Source organism: Dioscorea cayenensis, chromosome 13 (assembly GCF_009730915.1).
Source record: "Dioscorea cayenensis subsp. rotundata cultivar TDr96_F1 chromosome 13, TDr96_F1_v2_PseudoChromosome.rev07_lg8_w22 25.fasta, whole genome shotgun sequence".
Taxonomy (NCBI): Eukaryota; Viridiplantae; Streptophyta; class Magnoliopsida; order Dioscoreales; family Dioscoreaceae; genus Dioscorea; species Dioscorea cayenensis.
The window spans coordinates 1,988,776-2,015,604 of NC_052483.1; the positions used below are offsets into that span (position 1 = coordinate 1,988,776).

Here is a 26,829-nt window from a genome sequence, read left to right on the forward strand (position 1 = left end):
TTGCATAGAAGTTAAATAACTTAACCATTCTCTATCCTATTTTATTATTTTAATAATATTAAAACAAGATGAGAAATCAAAGTTGGCAGAGAAGACTAGCCAAGGATTCCCTTGGCTTATATATGGCTTCCAAAGGCTTAATTTTAGGCAACGTTAGTCCTGCTCCTTCACTCATGTCCAGTTCTCCATCACAAACTCTATCCCATTCAAAACATTGCACCAGAGTCCCTACCACCAGCGCCACCACCCTCATCGCCAGCCCTTCACCGGGGCATCGCCGGCGCCCCACCCCAAATGGTATCATCTTCAACCCTTCTTTAACAACCTCATCACTCTTCTTCTCACTATTTGTTCGAAGAAACCTCTCAGGCATGAACTTATTTGGCTCATCCCAGAACTTTGGATCTCTTTGTATTTTCCATGCATTGACTAGTAGAATTGTTCCACTTGGAACGTGAAAGCCACCCACAGTGCAGTCCTGAGACGATTCATGTGGAACTAGTAATGGCCCAGCCGGGTACATTCTAAGTGTCTCATTTATCACTGCATGCAAGTATGGGAGCTTGGAGAAATCACTTTCTTGTAATAGTGAACCTTGCTTTATATTTGCATCAAGCTCGTCTCTAAGTCTTTTTAGGGTTTGAGGATTGTTAAGGAGAAGAGCCATTGCCCATTCCATTGTTGTTGCTGATGTGTCCGTTCCTGCTATCAACATCGCCTGCATCCATTGAGTATAACTAAGCAGTTATTTATTTCAACTTTGAATTAAAATATTATTGAGTTTGAAAATTAATACTCAGCTTGTTTAGTGTGAGGTTAGATAGTCGACCAATATTTTAAAAAAAATAACTTAAAAATTAATATTGATAAACAATATTAATCAAAATAATATACAGTATATAAATAGTAATGATAAAAAAGCAAAAATTTTAAACCCTCGCCTCTTACCCACTTTATGAGGAGTTTGTGTACTACCAGTGGTTTTCTAGAAACCTTGTATCAACAAATACTTTTCATTGATTAAAAAATAAATTATTAATTTAAAATATTATCTGATTAATATCAATTAAGTTAAATTTTAGTTCATTTAAATTTTTTATCAATATAAAATAATTTTAAATTTTCAAAATTTTAACTTATTGTCCTTTCTCCCTGCCCAACATAATGATTGTTACCAATTAATAGAAATGTCATGGTGTGAGCATGAGTGGTGGTGCTGGCAGTAATGGTTTGACTAAAGTGCCACTTTTGTATAATTAAAAAAAAAAAACAAAAAAAAGGAAAAAAAGTAGCTCACGCAATTTCTCAAAATTAAAATAAAAATAAAAATAAAAATAAAAAATTCAGAAACTTTTATACGAACAAAATTAAGGAGCTTTAACCAATGACTAATGTTTACTTATCTTTATTAAATAATAATATTAATTAATTAGCATCGATTGTCTTCTATCAAGCTTAAATTTTCATAGTTAGTGTGAAGAATAAATATTATATAATTAAAACTAAAATTTCTTTCTCTTATAAGTGAAGATATAAATTGAAAAGGACCATACCGCAATAATCCCCTTGATGATGGCATCGTTGTAATACTCCGGTTCACCTTCTTGAATGGAGAGCAGCAAGTCGATGACCGTTGATCTCTCCGCCGGCGAGCCCTCGCTGTGTTGGGATCCGGTCATCTTCTTCGCCGTCCGGTGCTCGTTGATGAGGCCATCAAAGAACTGGTCCCTTCTCCTCCTCAGTCTCTTCAGCTTCCTCTCATGTCCTCCAATACCAAGCCACCGCACGATCGGAACAAAATCAGCGGCGTTGGACGTGCCGGAGACTCTGAAAGACTCCCTGACGATGTCCCTGAACTCCTTTCCGGCCTCCGACGAGCTCTCATCGGCGTCACCGTAGTACCTCTTGTTGGCTATCATCCTCATGACGACGTTGTAAGCGAGGCCAAAGAACTTGGTCTTGAGCTCGGTGAGGTGGAAACCGGAGCCGGAGTAGTCACGGAGGAGGGTTTTGACGAGAGAGATGGCCTCGTCGGAGCGGATGTGGGAGGAGGAGAGGAGGCGGTTGGTGGAGAGGAGTTCGACGGTGGTTAACCGGCGGAGGTTGCGCCAGTGTGGGCCGTAGGGGGCCCACACGATAGTTTGGTGGTTGTAGCCGAGGTGCTTGCCGGAGAGGAGGCGAGGACGGTTGGCGAAGGTGATGTCGTTGACGGTGAAGCACTCGTCGGCGGCGGAGTAGGAGGAGACGTGTAGGACACGGCGGGAGCCGAAACGGAGGAGAAATATGGGTCCATGGATGTCTGAGAGATGGGCTAGTGCTCGGTGGAGTGGAGGTTTGAGAAGATGAAGGTGGCCAAGGATAGGGAGACCAGGAGGGCTTGGTGGATTAGGGTTAGGGTTGGGGTTTTTGAGGAGGAGATGGAGAAGAAGAGGAAGGAGAAGGATGGAGGAGATGATGACTATGGAGAAGAAGTCTGCCATGTGATAGAATTGAAGACTTAACACAAATGACTTATGACATATAGGCACTGTTTGGTTGAAGATATCACTAGGGATATCCCCAATTTAACTATTTCCAAAGTTTGACAAGACATGCTCGTATTAATTATGAATTTAAAATAATAATTCATTTTAAACCTAATTTAAAACAATAGTTAGTATTAATTGTTCCAAAATGAAAAGACCACAATAACCCTCACCCAATTATTAACTGAACCCATGTGTTCGGATTTTTTTTTTTAAAATCCATGAATGGTTGAGATGCTTTGAGCCCCCATTGTTGACTTATGAATTGAAATGGATCACTATCAGAAGGCACATGCTCATCAGGACCTACCCATTAACACACAAACAAATGCTTTAAAATCTTGACCGTTGAAATACATGATTAACAAAAGAAACCAAATTAAATTCCTACCTTCATCGCTTTCCCTTTGCTACATCACCTGCAGACCATTGTGACTCTCTCCCGATCCCTCTCTTCTCCATCTCCCAATCTACACAAAGAAATATTATCCCACCTCTCCTCCTCTCCACCCTCTTGTGTTGCACTGTCTAGCTTGCTTCGACGGACCGATTCCTGGATGGGAGTGACACCGTCGACAAGCAAAGCTTGGGTGAAGGTATGCTTATGGAAATCCTCTGTCAAAAGATTTCTCTTCTCTGATTTAATTGTTTTTTTTTTTATAAATTATTGTCTCCAAAGATAACTTATTCAATTTTGTACCTTGTTTCTCATCCTTTCTTTTGTTACTTGCTAGTGTATCATGCGAAGCCAATTTTAATGGAGGGCACAGGACAAGGGAGCCAACCAGTGTCTGGAGGGAATCCAGAACATGTAGGTTCCTATCAAGATGTGCAGAGGTTGCCGCGCAGGAATAACTGGACGATTTCTAGTGATGAAGCACTAGTTGACCTATTGTTGGAGGAAAGCAAGCAGCCTGGTGTGTGTTCAGGTTCCTTTCGACCGGAAGCATGGTTCAGAATATGGAATGAGTACCAAAAAAGGACCAGAGAAGACACCACTTTGCCCCAGTTGAAAGGTAGATGGAAGACTTTGAAGAAGCTATACAAGTTGCATTCGTCATTGGTTGGTAAGAGTGGATGGTCATGGGATTTTGACACTCAAAGACCAACCCCTGGTTGTCCAATGGTGTGGGAGGAGATTATTAAGGTAAGCATCATTTGTATCTTCTCTTGCAATGATAGGTTTTTGGCAATAATGGAATCTCAAACATGCATAAAACAAATAAGAATTCGTAAATTTGATAAGCCATTTGGACTGAGTCGAATATAAAATCTCAGCATAAGCAAAACAACAATATATAGGAGAAGCCACGTAGAAAGTTAGGTTATACAACATCATGGAATTGTGATCAATCTTCAGTAATTATTAGCTTGCATTACTTTAACCACCCTAAAATGCATATGAAAACCGTGCCTCTTGATTTTGTTAGCCACACAAATGTGGTTCATAAGATGCAAGATGGGTTTGATAACAAAGCCCACTTATTAAATCCAAGTGTTTCATTTCTTTAAAGAGATCCTAATCTTTTATATCACCAAAAATGAAGCCCAGCAGTAGAGATCCTAATCATTTTGCTTGTACCTAATTGAATATATTCTCTGAGTCACTATTACATGACCAAGTCAAGTATTCGCCCTTCCTACATTAAGCCATAATTGCAAGCTATCATGCAGCTCAACAAGGAATACAAAGTTTGCCGAGATAAGCCTTTCCCATTGTTTTTGAAGATCCATGATCTTGTGGCTTCATCCACCGCAAATGGGCAATACGCTAGCCACACGGGTGGCTCGGTGAGAGCCGATGATCTTGTTGTTAACTTGGACGAGGGATCCGGTTCATCAGATAGTCTTGTTCTTCATGTTGACAAGGACACAATCCCATCGCATTCAACGGGCAAGAAAGTTTCTTACAACAATGCCTCATCCATGACTAAAAGGAAACAATTAGATCATCCAAATCCTAGTGTGTCAAAGAAGAAAAGTTCTGACCACACAGTGGAAGCGCTAAATCGATTAATATCTTTGAGTGATCGTAGAAGCAAGATCATGGAACAAAGCAAGGAAGAGGATGATAGTTTCTCCTTTAAGACTTGCATGGAGAAATTGTCCTCTATGCCGGGAGTCAGTGATGTGGAGGTATGTGTTGCGGCCGAGGCATTGAAATCGCGTGAAAATAGGATTTTCTTCATGACTATGCGACAATCGGTTATAGATTGTTGGTTGAGTCTACGTATGAAGGAATTCCGTCAGCAGGTAGTGGTAGAATTTTACTTATAATTCATGAGTTTTCTATATAAGAACAATATAATGAAACACTGTATATTAATTTGTACCTATTCTGTTTAATTTGGTTATTCAAGCTATGTACATGCATTACTTGGTTTGCAAGAGTTATAGCAAAAGCCTCACCTTTCCATTCATCTTATTTTATGCACTTTTTATTCTCTCACCAACAACTTTTTGTTTAGGTTTTTTGTGCTAAACTTAGTTTTAGTTTTAGACATATCAATCATACATATTCAATTCTATAGACATGTATTCTTGCCAACAAAAATTGTCTTCACATGGAGATATGCATGTGTTTCCATTTGGTTTTTATATGCAATTGGTTTTGGTTAGGATTAATTGTAAATATTTAAGACTGTGCTTTTGAAATATATGCATGTGTTTCCAAATTATGTGCAGTTGCTTTTACTAATGATTTTAAACCCAATTCAGGAGTAGTTTCCAAGTTATGCTCGAAGTTCTTGGACGGGTTGATGTTTCAAAAGCTGAGAATATATGTTCTGTATGGACATTATCTATATAACAAATGCTAGTGCATTTGTTGTATTTCATGAATTCTTGTAAATGCAGTAAGTAATGAACTAATTGATATGTATGTTCTGAACTTTTGAATAATGAATTATGCTTATGTAACAACTACAATTGGGTACTCTGATATGCATTGTTTGTTGTGGAGTATTTAAATGGATAGCACAATTATTTGAGATGGGAAATTATTGGTTCTCAATTTTGTGTGTGTAATATATATTGTACAGTTGCCTTTTCAAAGTTGTTACAGGATGACATCAAAATTTGGAGCATAGCTTGCTATTGTGTGCATAGCTTGTACTGAAACAGATGTGCAGGAGTAATGTGAATCAACAGGACATGATGAATGCATTTTCTATCTTTATCTCTGTTTGGAATGTGAAGCAACAAGAAGGAATAAATATGAAGCAATTCTAGAAATGTGAATGCGCAGCATAGATGATGGAGAGGCCATGGGAGGAGGAGTTTGAAGAGGAAGAGGTGGAGTTAGGCATGATAATCCGTTTGTTGCGGGACAGCTTGGCGAATGAAAAGTTTGTTTCACTAAAACTAATGTCTTCTTCTTCGTTTGTTAGTACATTAATTAAGCTTGCTTGTGATTAACAAAGTTAAGTAGCTATTACATGATCTCCCATTCTTCTTGCTTCCATTGTAAATTAATGAACTAACTATTTACTTACTCTCAACATGATTGTGGTTTTCATTGAACTAGTTATGGGTTTATTATACTCAAGTCTTAAACGTAAGTATAATCTGAAAGTTCTCAAATAATGTTCATTATAGATTGGAATAGAATTGATAAGATATGAGCAGTCCAAAAGCAAAATGAAAAACATGCATAATCTATTTATCATTAATTAATGGATCTCCCAAAGGTGGCTAATAAAGAAAGTAGTTCAAAAAGGGTTTTCATTTTAAAGACCTTTAATTTTGTTAGTGTATACACAATTTTGTATTAGATAAGGTTTAAACCTACTTTGTAAATATAATACTAACACCCTATACATGGACTTGTTGCCAATAAATCATGAAATCACTGCCTGGTGGAGACCATTTCTTTGTTAAAAAAAAAAAAATTTACTAAAATCTAAAATTAGATTTTTCCCATATTTTTAATTTAAGAAATATCAGGAAAATATAAATATAAATATAAATGATTATTTATTTTTAATTTCTAAAAATTTAAAAATCATTTATTGAATAACTTGAATATTTATAACAAATTATCCCAATTTACAATCCACCAATTTCTTTTACTTTGAAGAATATATTTTTTTAATAATGTGAAAAACAGTGTCTGTGATTAATTAATTAGCTGTCTTAGAATTACTTATTTGATCATATTTATGTCGTCGTTATTATTAAATGCATGATTAAATAAACTTTTTTTATCATTTTTTTAATTGATTATTTTGGAGATTTTTCATATTATAATTTCAAAAATTAATTATTCTGATATAAAAGATTCATATGAGTTGTGGTCCTGTTGATTTGACACTTCAACAATGATGTTCTTGGATTAGATTGATATATATAAAAATTATTAACTAAGATTTTTTTTATTTTTGAAGAAATGATATTTTTAAAATATCATTTCTTAAAAAAACAACTTAGTTATATATAAATTATGGTTGAGATTTAAAAACTATATATAATTCCAAAAAAACATGAAATTACACGTATAGCCTTATCTAGAGTCTCATGTAGAAAAATTATGATTTGTACAGTTCTATATTTTTTATATTTTTATATGAACCATTCAAGATTTATGAATAGTTTTTGTTAAATAGTTTTTTGTTAATATGAAAAAAATATAAACAATTTTTTTAATTATATTTTTATTTTTTTCTATCTCAAATGGGATAAATGGTAAGAAATTTAAAAACTTTTTAATTATATATCCCATGTTAATGTTCAAATTTTTTCTTGGCATTATCAGCGAAACCCACATAAGGATGAGGCAACCACAACACACTCGACCATTCGCAGTGTTCTACATTGGTTAGAGACATTTTGGGACGGACACCCAAGAAGGGCATATAACGTGTTTCGAATGGAGCCACACGTATTTAGGGAACTTGCGGCATTACTTGAGTCACGCAGCCTACTACGCAGAGAGTCGAATCAGATCTCGCTGAGGAACAATCGGCAATTTTCATGATCGTTGTGGGACATGCAAAGACCAAATAGAGTAGCATGCGAGCGCTCCAAAGATAGCTCGAGACCATCGACCGTTATTTCCACATGGTACTTTGTGCTATTACAGTTTGGCTAATGAGATGATCCAACCGCTCAGTGGAGATGAACCGCTCATCCACGGGTCCGCAATACCCCGCTTTATGGTAACATGAGTGTGTGTTGTATATTTGAAATTGTGTGTCACCACTTAAGCAAATTTAAATGCTTGTAGGACGCTCTTGGAGCAATAGATGGAACCCATGTGCCGGTTATTGTTCCCAAAGAAATACAAGAGAGATTTCGTAACAGGCATGGATGGATTAGTCAAAATGTAATGGCTGTTGTGTCCTTCGATATGCACTTCCAGTTCCTTTGTGCAGGTTGGGAGGGATCGGCAGCAGACATGAGAGTAATGCAGTCTTGCTTGGACGATAGAAGTTTCTCAATCCCGGAAGGTAATGTTATGGATGAATCAGTCATACATAATACATTTGTAGTTAGTGAACCGTGCCAAAATCAAAACTTGCATGTGCCTTGTAGGGAAGTATTATCTTGTTGATGCGGGCTATGCCAACACCACAGGCCTTCTTGCACCATACAGGGGAGAGAGATACCACCTTGCTCAGTTTACTAGTGGCCGGACACAATATCGTAATATGAAGGATAAATTTAACCATAGTCATGCTCGTCTAAGGAATGTTGTCGAGAGGGCTTTTGGTCTTCTTAAGCGTCGCTTTCAAGATCTTGCGTGTTCCCAAGCACCTTTCTCGATAGAAACGCATACGCGACATTGTCATCGCATGCTGCCGTAATCCACAATTATTTATGCAAGCACACCATCCGTGATCCCAACTTGGAGCAAGATCAGAACCGTCATGTCGATGAAGGTAGCTATCCGAATGTGGGAAGACCACATCAAAGCAGTGATGGTGGACGTGGCACAAGTCAGTCAGTCCGAGATAGTATAGCTCGACAATTGTGGTTATCCTAATATGCCGTGTATTCTATGTTTTAAAAGTTTTCATTATTAAGAAAGTGCAAAAATTTGTCTTTAATTTTATTTATTTATTTATTTTTGAATTAATAATTATTAATGAAGGTAATAACTAATAACTAATTTATATATTTTTTAATTATTATATTAAACACATGATAGATATTACCCCAAGAGAAGTGAGGGTATTACGGTCATTTTCTTTATACAATATCATTACTTTTCTAGTAAAAAAGGATAAGATAATAACCAAGTATTCACCTTGTTCCCTCCAAAACATATTTGAAAATTTTTGAAATCTAATCCCATATATGGATATCCCATGTTATCCCATATTGGGATATCCCCCAACCAAACAAAGCCATAGAGCACAATTTATAGTGGTGCCACAAGTGAAAATTACATTTGTAGTTATTTCCTTAAAGCCACATAAATTTTTGTAATTTTTATATAAGTTTTTGTGATTGGTTTTTAAGGTTTTTTTAATTTATTTTGTAAATTTCTCTTATGGTCATGAACTTTGAATTTAGTCATGTAAAATAATAAAAAATGATATGTAAAAAAAAAATTATTATTTATATATATATATTTAAAATTTAAATTATATGCTTAGGTCTTTATCACTTTTATCACCGTTGTTGTACTTGATTGAAAAATAGGTTATCATAAAATTACAGGCTCAAAAAGCAATATAATGGCCAGTAGTTTCAATTTCTATTTATACCCAGTCTTGATTTCCTCAATTTATTTTGTGATTGTGTTTTGATTTTCTCAATTTGCTTTATGATTAAGAAAAATATGATTATCATTTTGAATTTATAGAGTTTGAAATTAATATAAATTAAATGACTCTAGTTTGATCTATGTCATTGCTTATTTAAGCAGTTTCACTGTTGTTGCATTTACATTTTTCATGTTTTTTTTAATATTTTAATCACTATTAATGATAAGTTCACTTTATGATAAAAAAACGTGGAAATTGTCAAAAACACCTTGTAAGTTTGCAATATTGCCAAAAACACCCCGTTAGTTTTGCACTCCTCAAAAACCCCTTCCTTTTGAATACAATGATTTTTTAAACCCCCCAAACATCTAATAGTGATTGATAGAGTTAATTTGGAATTTTTTGGACGAAATTGTCCCTTGCGTGGGAAGTTATGGCAAGTGTGACAGGGTTTGACTATAATGCCCTTGGGTACAATGAGTTTCTATTTGAAAATGAAGCTTCTATTTAAAATATGAGGTATGAGGTTCTGTTTAAAAAATGAGTTTCCTGTTTAAAAAATGAGTTTTCTATTTAAAAAAATGAGTTTTTTGTTTAAAAAATTGAGTTTTCTGTTTAAGAAAAGAGGTTTCTGTTTAAAAAAATGAGGTCTCTGTTTAAGAAATGAGTTTTCTGTTTAAGAAATGAGGGTTTTGTTTAAAAAAATGAGGTCTCTGTTTAAGAAATGAGTTTTTTGTGGTGTATTTATCACCCCCAAAATCTCTTTATTGCAGTTGGACTGGGCCAGTGAGACAAAGCATGCGGCTCACAATCACAGTCACGTTGCATGAAAAATGGGATTTCATGTTCAGAGAAAAAGGTGCAACCTTTCGATGCCTTCGCTCGACGACGAGGAGCATGCGGTCTTCCCCGAGGTCAACGACGAAGAAGATGAAAGAGATGAGGTCGACGACAGGGAAGACGATGAAGACGAAGACGAAGACGGCGAGATCGAACCCTCATCGGCGCCGCTTCCTCCCTCCGTTCCTGTCACCGACTTAGGCACCATGGATCCAAACCCCGGAATGATCCCTAACCCTAACCCTATTGCTATCCATGTTGCGGTCTCCGCAATCGAGAATGGTTCCGTTCAAGTTCAGCCCCGTCTTATCCGACGTCGCCACCGAAGACCTCACCACTCCGACCGCCGAGGAACGTCGCCAACCGGATCGCCAACGCCGATAAAGATTTCTCCTTTAAGACCCCAGCATGAGCGAGGCACCTTCGAGATCGCTCGCCGGATCCGGAGCTCGAGCACTCAGCGTTCAGCGAGATCGGCGACGATGAGATACTCAATGTCCCTACTCAATGAGGGTCTCTGTTTAAAAAAATAAGCTCTCGTTTAAAAAAATGAGTTCTCTGTTTAAAAAATGAGTTCTCTGTTTATATGCTTGTTTGTCTTTGTTTAACTACCGATGTTTCTGTTTAATATATTGCGTTTACGTTTAAAAAAGTGCTTAAATATCGTTGTTTCTATTTAAATATGTACGAGTGGCCAAGATTAATTGGTTTTATATCCAGGATTAATTTATCATGTAAATATTTGTTTTTCTGTTTAAATATTAATGTTTTTGTTTAAAAAATGAGTTTTATGTTTAAAAAAATGATGTTTCTGTTTAAGAAATGAGTTTTCTGTTTAAGAAATGAGGTTTCTGTTTAAGAAATGAACTCTCTGTTTAAGAAATGAGTTCTCTGTTTAAAAAAATGAGCTCTTTGTTTAAGAAATGAGTACATGCAAAAACGAATGCAAAAAAGAATGAAAAAAATGTATGCAAAAAGATTTAAGGGCAATGATGGAATTTCATAATGCAGGGGGTAAAAAGGAAGTGAAACAATAAAGGAAGGGTTGTCTGAGGTATGCAAAACTCACAGGGGCTGTTTGGGAAGTTTTGAAATTATCGAGAATAAACAGTAATTTTCCCAAAAAAAACTTATGGATATCATATTGAATCTATAGAGTTTGAAATTAATATAAACTAAATGACTCTAGTTCGATCTGTGTCATTGCTTATTTAAACGGTTTCACTGTTGTTTTATTTATATTTTTCATGTTTTTTTTAATATTTTAATCACCATTAATGATAAGTTTTGGTTTATATATGCGTATATATTCTTTATTTTATTATAGTTATAATTTTTCCTATTTTATCAAATAATAATAATGACCACGACGACAATAATAGTAGGCTATTTCAAACCTGATATTAGAAGTTGTTGGCAAGTGGTACATGCATGTCACCTCCACTTTTCCAATCCACGCAAGCAGTGATCTAATAAGATTGGAATTGTTGAGTATAATTGCTTTTATTTAATTGATCTTATGTAAGATAGAGGTCCATGAATAATTTTTAGTTTAAATCTTGTTAATTGCTTTCATTTTTAATTATCGGCGGAGTTGGAAGCCCCGGATAAATCAGGATCAAGGAAATATAATTATTTTTTGTTTAAACATGCATGGTTGTCATATCAGGAATAAGTCAGTATCACTTTGGTTTAGGTCTAATTTGAAATAGAAATCCTGTATTATAATCTGTTTGTGGTATCACGGGAATTAAATAATGTTTAAGCTTGTAGGTGCTTAATAGAACTTAAAATAATTTTCCAATCTCATACGTATATTTATGTGGACAATGACATATATTTATGTGGGCAATGGTTGTATTAGGATTAATCTAATATTCACGGGAATTTAAATTTAAATTAGAGGATGTGTTATTCCCATGTTTGGAATAAAACTTAAAAATTATTTTCAAAAATCATTTATTTTTGATTAGTGTACAATATTCATATATATATATATATATATATATATATATATATATATATATATATATATATTCTATCAATTTATATACTCATTTGACATGAATTAGAGTTATATTGTGGAATTCGATACTAAATATGTGTGTTTTGAATTCTCAAGCTTAGAACACCAGTTCAAGACGAGAGATAGCCAAAAGAAGCATTTCATACATCAAATGATGAAGTTGGATCTCTCTCGGCATTATTTGAATAACAATGATAGGGACGCAAATGTACGTGCCGATCACGTAATAAAATGTGCGTAGAGTGTTGGTCCACAGGGAAGAAGGTGAGCACTAGTGATGAGATCCGCAAGCGCACGGGTCGTCAAATAATAAATCTTTCGCACAAGCACGAGAGGGTCGTATTCCTTAGGGTCCCAAGAGCTGCTATTACTACCGCCTAGACGACACTGTCTAGTATAATAAAAATAGGTTTAAAACAAAATAAGAAAATGGACTAAGGCACACCACATAAGTACATTAAGGAAGTAATTAATAATGAAAGAGCGAGGTCCCCGGGGCGAGGATCCCTTCGGGACTACTAAAGTTAGAAGATGTTAGAATTACAAAGACAGTGGTGGTTTTGGGCCAAGAGACATCAAAAAGTAGGTTACCCGATGGTCACGGCAATAACCCCTAATCCCATACAAGTATTAGTTTGGGTCCAAATCCTCCTATGATTGTATTACAACCAAGGGAAATCTCTAATTAGAGTCAAACTCAATATCTATGTTCATCCCTAATGGTTGGAGGGGTACGAAATACCCGATGTCATGGTGTATTCATATATAAATCCCTTCCAAGCTAAGTGTATCTAGTACAAGGGCGATGGTCACTCAACGTACCAAATACAACCTAGAAGTTTAACCATAGAGTTCTCATGCAATCTAACACATCAATGAACACAAAGCTTGAACCACAAATCAAACCAAATACAGTAAAAGTAAATTACAACATCCATACAAGCAAGTTCATCCCAAGACTCACCGGCATCCGGGTGACCTTGGGATTCTAGTTCAAAATGAATAATATATAAATCTCAAGATACATATAAAACATGAACAAAACCAAAGAAACTGCCTTGAAATGTTGACTAGAAGGTGGTGATGAGAGCTTGTCGAACCACGCCAGCAAGCTCCTTGATAGCAACCTTCTTCTCCCCCTTGATCTTGCTCCATCAGATACGCCTTCTCTAGCTCCTTGAAGCCCTAGAAGATGATGGTGGAGAGAGGGTGGCCAAAGACCCCTTCAAGGATGCCCTAACCCTTCTTCTAAAGTGCTTTCGGGATGGCTTCGTGGTTTAGTTTACGGACGTGAAGATGCCCGTAAGAGTCTCGGGTTTTTGCCGAAATTTTCGTAAAGTGCTACAGTAGAACTGATATAGTACTATTGCTACAGTAAACTACAAATTCATTAGCCGGTTTACTGCCATCTTCACGGCCGTTAGTTTGCCTGTTAATAAAACTAGAGACTTAATTCATAAATTCTTCATCCAGTTGTGCTACAGTGCTTACTACAATATCTGAGGCCGTAAAATGCCGTTTTGGTGTAGATTTCTTCCCGAATACGTTGTTGGGCTCACCTAGGTTTCTTCTAAGTCTATAACACAACTAGAGATGATTAAACCACACAAACGGCACCGATTCATCCAAATACCCATTAATATTCACAAACATATACATATAAAATACATACATTTAGGCGCTTATCAACTAGTAATGACTCTAAATCTAAAAATTAGCTTAAAAGATTATGTGATGTGTGTGAGAACAAAAGCGAGTGAAAACAAGAAAATACGGGAGGTAATAGGAAAGAAATCAAGAAAAAAAGTGATGTTTGGGCATAGCATCTCTCTAGGGTTATAAGGCATAGAACAATGGTTGTCTAAGCATGCAATCCTATTTGAAGCAAAAGGTTTCTAGAAATATACAAAACCCTGATATGAAATATATGAACATTGTACACTCATAAAAGGTTAAGAAAAAATTGGGGGGCTTACGGGTAGTTTACGACTGTAAGTAGATTCCAGTGAACCTTGCAGGCATGCTTATGCCCGTAAGGAGGGATTCAGAGCCAAATCAGAGAACTTTATGAGCAAGGCTCACACTCGTAGGGATCATCTAGAGGAGTTTACGACCACGGCAAATGCCTGTAAGGTTAGTTACAAGAAGCAACATAGTGAAGTTTAAAGTCTAGCGCTTACGGTCGTAATTAAGCTAGACCGTAACACAAACAAAAGACCTTACGGACGTGATTTATGGCCGTAAGTGGGCCTATAAGGCTCCTAACTATCTTCTATAGCTCTCTTACGGCCACGTCCTTACGCCCGTAAGTAGCCCGTATATAGTTGGGTATAAATAGACCTGATGAGGATTTTTAGAGCATTCTTATCTTTTCTTTTGGGTGATTTTTGGAAGCGAACTTAGGGAACAAGGTAGATGAATCTCCAGTGCTAAAGGAGCTATTTGAAAGGAGATTTAGATCCACATTCAAGGAGATTGGAGGCCGTAGCCGTCAAGCTCATCTTGGCAGCGTGCGTGGAAGCTTCCCTTGTGCTTCTCTATCAATTCTTTATCGGCACGATTAAGAAGGGGGTATTCATGGATTTCATATTTCCTCCTATTATTTGTATTTTGGATGCTTGCTTCCATTAATTGAGGGTTAATTTGTAGATGTTTGGGTATAGTTGAACTCTAGGGATTATACTTTTGACATTGGTTGTTGGATCTTTAATGCTTTAATTGTTTTCCTAATAGCAATCATTTCAATTTGAGCCTAATTGTGTGATTTAATGCTTGGTTGCTAACGAGGCAAAAGCCCTAGCTATCATGTTTGTTATTACTACGTGACGAGAAAAAATTCTCACCTATTATAGACTTGACGTAATTCAAGAGGATAGTGAATATACCTCTGGTTAGGGTACTTTAGGGACTTTGTCTCCCGCAATCCTTCCGAGTGTTAGTGATAATCTCTATGCTCTTTGCAATCATGTGGAGTGGATTTTAGGAGAAGCCATATTTATGCTCTGTATTCGGATTAGGGATAATCTCTCTCTTTGAGGGAGATTCTCTATTTAAGAGATTGTCATTAGCCCACAATAAGGTTTCATAGAGTGTTAATGCGATTGCGTGGATGTCTGTATCAGCTCTGCATCTATTCAGTTACTCTTCGTCTGAAAAATCCGGGTTTAGTATAATTCTAAAACCTTTTGGTTTAAATAGGATTGCATGTTTAGGCAACCTTGGTCCTGTACTTCATAATCCTAGAGGGATGCTATGCCCATACATCGCTTTCTTCCTTGACTTTTCTTCTATTATTTCCCATATCTTCTTATATTTGCTTGCTTTTGTTTACACACACAACATTCGATTATTTAGGCTTTTTTTTTTTGTTTAGAGTTATTACAAGTATTCACTTCCTTCCTTGTGGGGTGACACTTTGCACTTACGTACACTTTATTACGCGATCGGCACGTACACTTGCGTCTCTATCGATTCTCATATACACATGATTCTGATAACTAATAGCTTTGTATATTACCATCAAAGGTTGGGTATACAAAATTCCTATGTGTTATAACCATGTTTAATATTATTAACATAATCCTAGAAATATTTTTTTAAATCACACAAGAAAATGAAGTATTTCTAAGTTTATTAATTATTTCTAAAAGCCTACATTCTTAGAAATTCATATTCCTATAGTAATATTTTAGATCTTATGCTAAATGCTCTCTAAGAAGAAGTAACCTTTGGCCTTTTCATGTATTTTTTGAGAAATTACATCCAAATAAAAAGTGTTTTTTTTTTTTTTTTGCTTAAAGGAAAGTTAGTTACATGTGACAACACACTTTTCATCTTAATGATACTGAAAATTTTTTTTATTTAACTTCTTCAAATTTAAATTAATTATAAATAAAATATTTAGCTTTTTTTTATAAACATAAATCTCATTTTCATATATATATATATATATTATATTGATAGGGACGTAAGAGTATGTGCCGATTGTGTCATAAAGTGCATAAAAGTGGGGTATCGGTTCATAGAAAAAATTGAAAATACTAGTACTAATTACTATCCCGAAGGTTAGCCTAACAAAAAATAGTGGTGTGTGTGAACAAACTAAAGAGAAAAAAGTATGAAACAAAATGAGTAGAGAAATCAGGAGAAGAAGTGATGCTCGGGTATTGATAAGTGTCTAAATGTACGTATTTGAGTGTATGTATTTGTTACCTCTAGCATGTATTTTCATTAGAATTGATGCCCGTTTTGTGCTTAATCGTGTGTTATTTGCTTTGCAAGGCACGGGAACACCATGGATGACACGAGGATATGATTCGGGTAAAAAAGAGAAGAAAACCAGGTCACGGTACTGTAGCTGGAGCACTGTAGTCGTGGCACTATAGCATAGACACTGTAGCTGTCACTGTACTTGTCACTGTAGCACATGGAGAGTTTCAAGTCAGGATTTGGATCATGGCATACGGCCTCAATGCTGCCCGGTATAGAGCCCGGGATGATCACTGTAGCTATAATAGAAGATATTTACTTGATGGAGTTTGCCTACCCCAAATAGTGTCAATGTTGAGCTCCATAGCGAGTGGTATAGCACTCGGGATGGAGGCAATGGGGAGTGGTATAGCACTCGGGATAGAGGCCACGAAGGGGGTATGATGAGTGGTATATAGAGGGATTTTGGAGAAAGATTGGGGACTTTTTGGCTGGACTTCTTGGAGACTCTAGGGCAAACTTTTGGAGGGTTTTTGGCAGCCATTACTTGGAGGAAGGAGAGAAACGAAGACACCATTATTTGGGAGAGTTTGGCTTGAAGCTTGGGAAGATCAAGGGCTTGAACTTAAAGGGGAAGCCTCATCATCAAAGGAGGAGAAGCATTCGGCATCTCTAGGGCTGGAAGAAGCATCATTCGGCCGGCATTCTCTCTCCTCTTCATCATTCGGACTAGGGAGTGTCATTTATGCATTTACTTCTTGCTTTTGTTGTGTTTGAGATACTTATTTGTATGATGGCACACTAGACCCCCAAGGCCGCCGGATGTAGGTGAACCTTGGGGGGTTCATCTTGTATTTTGGATGCTACATTTATATTTGATATGCAATGGTGTGATTTATGATTTGGCTCATTGTGTTTCATGCCTAGAACTATTATGTGGAGAAATCCTTAGTTCTTGTTTGAGTTGTACATGTAGACTAAGGAGAGATCCTTGTCATCAACAAATACCCCTATTAGCTCATTACTTAAGTTAAGTGTGTCCTCGTTGCGTGATCTCCAATCACTTAATGCAATCGTAGGAATATGACTAAGGAGAGATCCTTGTCATCATTTGTATGGGATTAGGGTTTAGCCGCCGAGAAATTGGGGTTGAACTATTGTTGAGGTCCGTCGGTCTAAATCACCCGTGCCATGTATTTTCATGCATCCTTATATCTTGATGACCCTTCTTGGGAATCCTCATCCCTAGGCCTATTCTTATCATCATTGCTCTTGTGATTTTCTTGCTTGACTTGGAGTTGTTACACTTGTGTTTTATTTACAATCTTGCTTGTATTAGATTAGTATACCATGCTTGAATTGTAAGGTTAGAAAATGAGTGATGGAGGAGTAATAGGAGCTCCTTAACCCCGTGGAATACGATCCTTGGGCTTTTGCTCAAGGTATTACTTGGCGACCCCGTACACTTGCGGGTAATCAATCAGGTATAACATCCCTCTAAGGTTTTGTTAAGTTCAAGACTTAAAGGTTATTTAATCGTGCAATCTTATTTAAATTAAGAGATTTCTTAAAGTATACTTGTGGACCCCACCGCCTGATTAGATCCTAGCCATTGATGGAAATTTTTTTAATCATAGCCATTGATTTGTTTTAAATTTTATAACCCTTGTTCTTATCCCTAGCAGTTACCAAATATCACGATCTGACTACATCTCCACCGCCCACGATCTTCTATTGTTGTAGAAAAAAAAAACTCCCAATCTCCCTTTCATTTCTTTTATGGTGTTGCCGCCGGCAAGGACTAGTGGATCTTCTTTTCAAGAGTTTGTTTGCTTCTTTCAAGGTAGGATCCTAGAGCTTTGTGCATAATTTTAATGATTATTATTGATGCTTGTTGGCTCTAGATTTCTTCCTTTCTGAAACCCTAAAATTTGTTCCTATTTGTGATTCACCTTTAAACCTTAGATTTAGCCCTTGAGTTTCTAGGGTTTGTTCCCAATTTGTAATTGAAGGAATTTTATTCCTCTTTTGATGTGTGCACCTAAGCATACTCTTAGGATCTTTGACCATGATGTTTTTATGGATTTAATCACGTCTCAAGGATGATATTTTGTATGATATATTTGATGTAATGTGAAGTATAGTTGATTGAGGTATAATCTTTCGCCATGAGAAAGGAATTGTTAGCTGATTTAATTTGATAGGTTTCAGATTTTCGTTTTTGACAATAACCAAAATCTCTCTCCTATTTTAGGGATTTTAGAGGAATAATTTGGAGGAGAGTAAAATAAGAAAGTTGTATATTTTGACGTTATCTAAATACTTGCGAAATTTCAGATTTATTGCATTTGTAGTCTATGAGATATAGCCCTATTTGTATAATTTTCTCGGATGACATTTCTGTGTAGAACCTGAAGAATTATGGCCATTTCTGATGATCATAGAGATGGAATTAGATACGGTGAAAAATAAGAAAGTTGTTCATTTTTGAGTTATAAGATTTCTAGTAAAATGTCATTACTTTTGGAGTTGTAGGTTAAGAGATATGCATATTTTAAAAGTATATGTCTGAATTACAAGTTTGCAGAAATAGCTGGAGAATCAAATGAATGCTATAATTTGAATAATACTCCAAATAATGTGAATTTTGGATGTGTCATAGTCTTAGGTGTCTATTTTTCTCAAGATCTTGAAATTTGTGATTTAGAATAGTATATACAAAGTTATGAGAGGTTTAGTGCTCAATGGTTGTGATGGAATTGTTCATATGCCCTTTAAAGTGGATAATTGCTATTGTACCCTCGCAAGAATCAATATTTGGGAGTCTAGATTTATAGCTTGAACTTTTTGCATCTGTACCCTTCTAAAAATCTCATTTTATAATACTATTGCTTATTAGCCTCTTAAGCTTCGTAGTATCATTAGATATTGTTTTGAAACTAATAGAATCTCTTCCCAAATATAGACCATGCCAAAATCCTTGATTTTGTGTAAGATTTGGGAGTGTTTTTGGGCGTTAATCAGGTAAGTATCCCACATATAAATCCTATTATATGTATATACTTGAAAGTTCTAGTTTTGTGAACTTTTGGGATTTCTGAGAAAAAAAAACACTGATTATTTTGATTTATATTTTGATTGATTTATTTATTATTATTTTCAGAATTACTTTAAATTATTTGCAATTTTGAGTTAATGATGTTTTATTTTGGATTAGAATTATCTGAAAGTTTTAAATAATTATTTAAATTCAAGTTATTTAATTTCTAAAGTTTTAGACAACTTATCCAAATATGCATTATTTCAACTCTGAATTTCAGATATTTTAGTTAATTTCTAATTAATTATTATTAATATGTTTTTTAATCATCTGTTCATGTTTGAATTCAAGTAATTGGTTTATTTTGCTATGATAAAATGGGATCATGCGACTACTAAAAATTTTGTTTGGCAAATTACTCTTATTTTGCCCAATCCGAATTTTGTTAGTTTATTATTTTGTGAACATAAAGTATTTTGACATAGAAACTAGTCCTCAATTAACTATGCAATAACCCTGTCACTGGGGGTTAAACACTGACCGTGTCGACACGTATTTTGTTCTATAAACTATAATTTTCCACCGCTTGCCGTCGGTGAAGAATAATGGCCTTTGATAATTTTGGCTCGGGTCACCGTAAGTACAAATATGACTTCTAATAAATTTTGTCTCGAGTCACCGAGGGTAAATATATGAATTTTGTGATTTTGTTTTAGCAATAGTTGTTTGGGGGACATATATGCTCAGTTTTGACCTTTGTGTTTATTTGAAATAAATTTGAATTCTGATTTTTTACTTTGACAAATTATAATTTCTGAAAATGATCCGTATATTTTTAGTGGGTGCTTACTAGGCTATCAAGCTCATAATCTTGTTGTTGAATTTTTTTTAGATCAGGAGTAAATAGTACAACGGCATCTTAGTGAGCTAGCGAGAGATTATGATCTTGATCCTTTATAAATTTGAGTTGTTATTCTGTCTATATAAGTATCATCTTGTACCTGAAATTGGAATTTTCAACCTTGTGTGTTTCTGTTTTTGACTTTTTGATTTTACAGCTCTATTAGATTGTATGTTCTGCTTTGGACCATATTTCGAGGCCTTCTAGGTGTGCGGCCGTTTGTCAGCGCACTGGGCCGAGCGAGCCGGGTTCGGGGCGTGACAATACTAAACCTCTCTTGCAAGTGTGAATAGTAATTGATTCAATACAGTGATGATGCAACCACCCCACAATCATTTTACTTTCTGTGAAATCTCAATGTGGATTAATAAGAATTTCTAAAATAAATAATCCCTCTTACGAAGAGATTATCCCTAATCCCATACAGGAATAGAAATATGATTTCTCATAAAATATATTCCCTATGATTAAAAAGAGCTCGGAAATAACTTGTTAATCCACTCAGGAGGATAGAGTCAGAATAATTCTCTTAAGTACCCCATTGCTAGACTTAGTCACAATTCCCTCTGATCGCAGCAATACAAAGACGCAATTAGATTCAAATAACATGGATTGCAATTAAGAAACAAGCAATTCATTAAATTCCACAAATAATGTCAAACAAGATAGAAAGCTAGAGTTCAACTATGTCCAAACATCTATAAAATTAGCCCTTCATCAATTGAGAGTAAGCATTCAAACAACATGACACAAAGAGAATGACAATAGACAGGAAAACCCCATTCTCAATCTTGTTAGAGGATGATCGCCGGAGAACGCCCAAGAATCTTTCACGGACAACACCCGAGAAGCTCCATCAATGATGACAGATTAAGTGAAGTAGGGAAAAACCTCAAAAAATGACTATATGCCTTTTCTAGATGAAAGAGCACCTCTAATGATTTCTGGACACTTGATTTTATTGATATTCGGTATTCTACAGAGGAAGTCTTTCTTATGCCATCGATGGACCTAAGAACCCAGGAAGGAAGTTTGAAAATGGACATTCAGTATATAGGTAGGGATAACAGACAAGGTGGAGTTTATTAAAATGAGCCTGTCTCCTAAGGAAAGGAAGCTTGCCTTCCAAAAATCAAGCTTTGATTTAATTAAGGCGATAAACTTTTCCTAATATTGTCTCCTGGGTCGCCTTCCAGCTAACGGTATCCCCAAATACGTTATCAGCAGAGAGCTTGAGGTGCAATGAAGAGTGTTTAGATCACCTTGATTTGAGAGAGAATTGAATCTCATAGAGACAAGACAAGTTTTGTGAAAATTTATAGAGAGACCTTAAATGCCTTTTAAAAGAAAAATGATCAACTTAATGACTCTGAGGTCCTCGCTGCCACTAGCGGTCAGAATGATAAGATCATCTGCCAACTAAAGGTGACATACATGCCAAGATACCCAAGGGGAACATCGTAGAGCACTCTGGAAGATAAACCATGTGCGAACATAGAACTAAGAGCATCCATGGCTAAGAATAAAAGTAGGGAAGAAAGGAAGTCGCCATGTCTCAAACCCCTTTGGTAACGAACATAGCCATCAGGAGTGCCATTAATGATAATATACGCTTTGGACAAGCTCAAGATGTTACCAACCCATCTTATCCACTGTTTGCCTAAACCTCTTGCAGCTAGAAGATCCAAAAGTGATAGGGACGCAAGTGTACATGTTGATAACATAATATAATGTGCATAAATGTAGAGTGTCGGTCCATTGGGAAGACAATGAATACTAGTAATAACTCTATATATGAAAAAAAGGCTAAATAGTGAAATACTTGTGTGTAAACAAGAAAAGAAGATGTGAAGAAAATACGGGAAATAACAGGAGAAAAATCATGAAAGAAAGCGATTTTTGAGCGTAGTATTCTTCTAGGGTTGTTGAGTGCTGGGAAAAGGGCATCTAAACATACAATCTTATTTGAACCGAGAGATTTCCAGAATTATACTAAACCCTAATTTCTCAGGTAAATAGTAACTGAATAGGCATAAAGCTGATACAGACATCCAAATAATTGCGTTAACACTCCATGAAACCTCACTGTGAGCTAATGACGATCTCCTAAGTAGATAATCTCCCCCTAAAGAGAGATTAACCCTCATCCTCATACAGAGCAAAAATGGGATTTCTCTTAAAATCAACTCCACATGATTGCAAAGAGCACAGAGATTGCCAACAATTCACTCAGGAGAATTGAGGGAGACAAAGTCTCTAAAGTACCCTGTACCCGGGCTTACTCATAATTTTTTTTAATCATGGCATGCCTATGCTATGTGGGTACTTCTACTCGTCACGTAGCACATCAAACATGATAGCTAGGGCTTTCGCCTTGTTAGCAACCAAGTATTCATACACTCAATTAGATTCAAATAGATATGATTGCAATTATGAAATCAATTAAAGCATCAAAGATTCAACAACCAAAGTCATAGAAATAAACCCTAGAGTTTAACTATGTCTAAACATCTACAAATTAACCCTCCATTAATGGAGGTCAAGCATTTAGGATACAAAGAATAAAGGTAAATACAAAATCCATGAAAACCTCATTTTCAATCCCTAGGATAGAGAATCGCTGAGGTAGATTCCACGCTTGCCACCAAGATGAGCTTGACGGCTATGATCTCTAATTCCCTTGAATGCCGGGCCAAATCCCTCTCCAAATCTTACCTAAGGTCCTGGAGATTCAGCCATTTTCTTCCTTAATCTCGCCTCCAAAAATCATTGCAAAGAATAGAGAGGTAGAATAAAGAATGCCCTAGAAATTCTCATAAGTTCTATTTATACCCGACCGCATAAGGGCTGCTTACGGGTATAAGGACTAGGCCGTCAAGGAGCTGGGGAAGATTGTCGCGATCCTTACGGGACAACTTATGACCGTAAGCCCCATCTATAAAATCTTCTGATTTTGTTACGGTCCGGCTTATGGCTGTAAACGCTGGACCATAAGCATCACTGTTCTACTTCTCGCGATTGCCCTTACGGGCATATGTTGTGGTCGTAAGCTCCTCGGGATGGTTTTTATGGGCATCCTTATGGGCGTAAGCCTTGGCCGTAAGGTCCTTTGACTTGGCTCTGAATCCTTCTTACGGGCATAAGCATGCCCGCAAGGTATTCTGGAATAAACTTACGGCTGTAAGGACGACTGTAAGTTGCTCAGTTTTCTTTGTCCTTAATATAATGATGCCGAAAAAGCTCCAAACTTATTGTTTTGGGCATAGAATGCTTCCTTTGGCTCTCATTATCTTTAAGCATTGCCCTAAGCCTGTTAATGCAAAGCACACAATATTTAGCATTGAATTCTATATTATGGTTCTAATGCATGTCAATTGAATGTACAAATTGATATAAAATATATGAGCATTGTATATGTGGACCCCGCCCAAAGCTTGATTAGATTAAAAATTAAAAAAAAAAAAGAAGCATTGTTTCCCCAACTTATTCCCTATCCTTTTGTCATGTGGCTCTCCAATCTAGTGGTAATGAGGAATTCCCGGAGGAATTCATGGGTTTCCATCACATCTGTGCCTTTGATATTTGAGCCTTTTTAACTTCATTGTTTTTCTTCTTCTCTTGTGCTTCTTCTTCATTTCTTTGTCTTGTAAGGGAGGTTGCTAGCTAAAAGATTTTTGAAACTTGGTTTTCAGCTGGGCTATCTTTTCAACACTCTCTTTTCCGGCCATCGTAGTAAGCCCCTAGCCATTCTTGGTTAAATTCTTTTAGTAGTGTTGTTTTTGGTAACTAAAAACCATGACTTTTTCTCTATCCTTTGATTAGCTTGCCATGTTTTGTGGAATAGCATGTTAGCTCTTTTTATTTAGAAACCTTGGCATGTTGATGGCTAAATTTGGAGTTGTTCATGCTTGTTGTTCTCTTGGAGCTTAGTTGTTCATAGCTCAAAATTGTTGTTGAAATCCTTGGAGCTTAGTGTTAGCTCAAGGGCTTGTGCTTAACCATCCTTGTTTTGAGAAAGGTTTGGCCTTAGCATTAGTTTAATGAGTGTTAAGTTGCTTGTTTCTTGCTCACCCAAGCATGGTGGAGATTTTTGGACCTTATTTGAGGGTAGAACCAACATGCTAAAAGCCTTGGATATTGTGTATGTTTCCATGTATATATATATATATGTGTGTGTGTGTGTGTGTGTGTGTGTGTGTTTTATATATATGTATTGGTTGTATAAGTAGATATGTTCAACTTTTGTTGTTGGTGGAGTGGTTTTGTAAAGTTGATAGCATTATTGTGTTAATGTGTCTAAAGACTAGAGCTTGGTTGTGAATCTGCAGAAATGTTTTTGGTGTTAATGGTTTGCATATTTTTGTTTTTATTAGTCAAGGCATTGTAAGAGAATGAGGGAAGTTTTGTAGTGGAATGTGTTTAGAATTGGATGGTGGAGATGTTCTCATCAAGTTAAAATATTAGTTCAAGGCAAATGTCAAATGAGTGGAGGTTAAGCATTGGATCACTTTAAATTTAATCTTGTTAATTATTTAAGCTTTTAGGGTGTGTTTTAAATTCCTGCATGAGTGCATGCAAGACAATTATTGTCATTTATTCATTTATCTTATTTTTTTTATTTTTTTATTTTTGGTTTCTCTCTCTAGAGAATGTAAAAGTTACTTGTTGAGTGTTTAAACTTGCGGTTAGTGTAATTTTGTTTTAACTATGGTAAATCGTTGGGTTTTAGGATTGTTTTAGGGAGTGGCATTGGATCTCATTTTTTGGGCTTAAGCTAATATCAGGTAAGTAATCTACCGATAACTCCGTATTTTCAGTATTTGAGAAATTATTTTATTCTGTAAAATAATTATCTAGTATTTTGTTATTTTATTTTGAATATCTATTATTTTGTTAATATTGAAATTATTTATTTGGAATATGTATTTTGAGGTATTTTCTTTAATTAATTATTTCTATTTAGTTGTTGACTTGGTAAATCTAAATTGGTGTAATGCTAATTAAATAATTGCTATTCTTTTTAACTTGGTTATTAATTTATTATTTATACTAAGTGTGTGGTTACATTCAAACGATTAGTTCGACATTTATAAAATTCGTTTGTTTGTAGGCATGGGTTAATGATTCTGCTATCATTTGGATTGACTTAGTTAATTCCATTATTTATTTAGTTATTTAATCATTTAATTTAGTTTTTGAAGGAGTCGGTGTTTTTGAATAATTTTAAATACTTCATGTGCTTAAATTTTTTTATATTTCATTTATGGTTATCGATTTATTTTCCCTAAAGTGAGATTTTGATATTTATTAGTATTTCTGAATATATATGAACTTGAGAAATTTTAGAAATTTCTGAACTTGTACTCTGCAAATATTTTGTATCTGAATATTTTGGTCTCCAAATGAACGATATGCAACCCTGTTAGTGGGGGTTAAACCCTGACCTTGTCGACAAGTAATTTTGGGAAAATGAGACTGCAGTTTCGCACCGTGCCCGTTCGGTGAAATAATCAATGGCCACCTGGTATTCAGTCTCGGGTCACCGAGGATAAATAAATGATATCTGTTATTTTGGCTCGGATCTGTCACTGAGGATAAACAAATGACCTTTGGCACTTACAGTGAATTTGGAGACATGCTCTTGAATTTGTTATTTTTTTGGGTTTGCCCTTTTTGATTTTTGAATTTCGCAAAAAAACACAAATATTTGTCCCTGCCTTGAAATTTTTACGTATTTTTTTGATATCGTATTTACGGGTTTTGAATTCCGTAAATCATATTTGTAAATATTCTTTATTAGAATATTTCACTTTGTATTTTGTTTTGTTTTAAATTATGTTTTGAAGACCTATGCTCATTTCTGGCGAATAATTATTCGCAGTTCAGAAACTTGGTATTCTTTTGATTTTAGTTATCTTGAATAGCGTTACTACTTGAGAACTATACCTCTGTTGAACCATTTATTTTTGTATTTGTTTTAAACTATGTTTTAAACTTTGAATTATTCTTAATATCCGAAATCGAGATTCAGTAAAAGCTCGTTGTTTTAAAAACAATTTTACGGATTACTTACTCGGGCTAGTGAGCTCATGGATTTTCTTTAAATCCTTTTCAGATCTTGAGTGATAGACCGGCGTGGATCTTGAAAGATTGTCTGTAGATGTCTTATCCTGTTGTAAATTTTAAGTTCTTGTTATTGTCTATACATCCCTGTATTTTGTATTTTGAACTTCTGTATCCCGATTTTGTGTACTTTGTAGAGTTTGTAATCCTGTAACTCAGTTGGGTTATTATAGTTTTACCTGTCCTGGATCAGATTTTGAGGCCTTGCAGGCCTATGGGGCTCACGCCTTGTGGGTCTGCGGCCATTTGTCTGCGCACCGGGTCTGGTGAGCCGGGTTCGGGGCGTGACAGTATACTCATTAAAGAGGAAGTCCCAGTCAACTATATAATAATATAGACTTTGTGAAAATTTGTAGAGAGGCTTGAAATTCCTTCAAAAAGATAAATGATCAAATTAATGACTCTAAGGTCCTCGCTGCCACTAGCTGTCAGAATGAGAAGATCGTAGAGCACTT

At 35.7% G+C, this 26,829-nt stretch overlaps 2 protein-coding genes and 1 long non-coding RNA gene across 5 annotated transcripts; 2 read left to right on the forward strand and 1 right to left on the reverse strand.

The window, feature by feature from the left end:
• LOC120274977 (cytochrome P450 81Q32-like) lies at nucleotides 1-2,533 on the reverse strand. The gene is made up of 2 exons (XM_039281505.1): nucleotides 1,554-2,533; nucleotides 1-718 (listed from the first exon to the last, which is right to left on the reverse strand). The coding sequence occupies exons 1-2, from the start codon at nucleotides 2,478-2,480 to the stop codon at nucleotides 77-79; spliced, it is 1,569 nt and encodes a 522-aa protein (XP_039137439.1). The 5' UTR covers nucleotides 2,481-2,533; the 3' UTR covers nucleotides 1-76.
• Nucleotides 2,534-2,898: 365 nt separating this feature from the next.
• On the forward strand, nucleotides 2,899-5,489 carry LOC120274972. Of its 3 annotated transcripts, none has more exons than XM_039281501.1 (4): nucleotides 2,899-3,121; nucleotides 3,260-3,672; nucleotides 4,200-4,781; nucleotides 5,244-5,489. In XM_039281501.1, exons 2-4 carry the CDS (start codon nucleotides 3,283-3,285, stop codon nucleotides 5,247-5,249), a joined length of 978 nt encoding a protein of 325 aa, XP_039137435.1. In that variant the 5' UTR covers nucleotides 2,899-3,121; nucleotides 3,260-3,282; the 3' UTR covers nucleotides 5,250-5,489. The 3 variants fall into 3 exon arrangements, with proteins under 3 accessions (XP_039137435.1, XP_039137437.1, XP_039137436.1); XM_039281503.1 differs by having other exon boundaries at nucleotides 4,200-4,661; XM_039281502.1 differs by having other exon boundaries at nucleotides 2,900-3,121; nucleotides 4,200-4,778.
• Nucleotides 5,490-23,885: 18,396 nt separating this feature from the next.
• LOC120274963 lies at nucleotides 23,886-26,609 on the forward strand. Its single transcript, XR_005541008.1, has 3 exons — nucleotides 23,886-23,983; nucleotides 24,981-25,035; nucleotides 26,367-26,609. It is a non-coding gene; the product is annotated as an uncharacterized LOC120274963 (long non-coding RNA).
• Nucleotides 26,610-26,829: the final 220 nt, after the last annotated feature.

Excerpts from the sequence above, each read along its gene's own strand:
- LOC120274972 (XM_039281501.1), top strand. The coding sequence starts at position 3,283 with ATGGAGGGCACAGGACAAGGGAGCCAACCAGTGTCTGGAGGGAATCCA. Across the intron at positions 3,673-4,199 it reads TGTGGGAGGAGATTATTAAG|CTCAACAAGGAATACAAAGT; the intron begins GTAAGCATCATT and ends GCTATCATGCAG.
- LOC120274977 (XM_039281505.1), bottom strand. The coding sequence starts at position 2,480 with ATGGCAGACTTCTTCTCCATAGTCATCATCTCCTCCATCCTTCTCCTT. Across the intron at positions 719-1,553 it reads TCATCAAGGGGATTATTGCG|GCGATGTTGATAGCAGGAAC; the intron begins GTATGGTCCTTT and ends CAATGGATGCAG.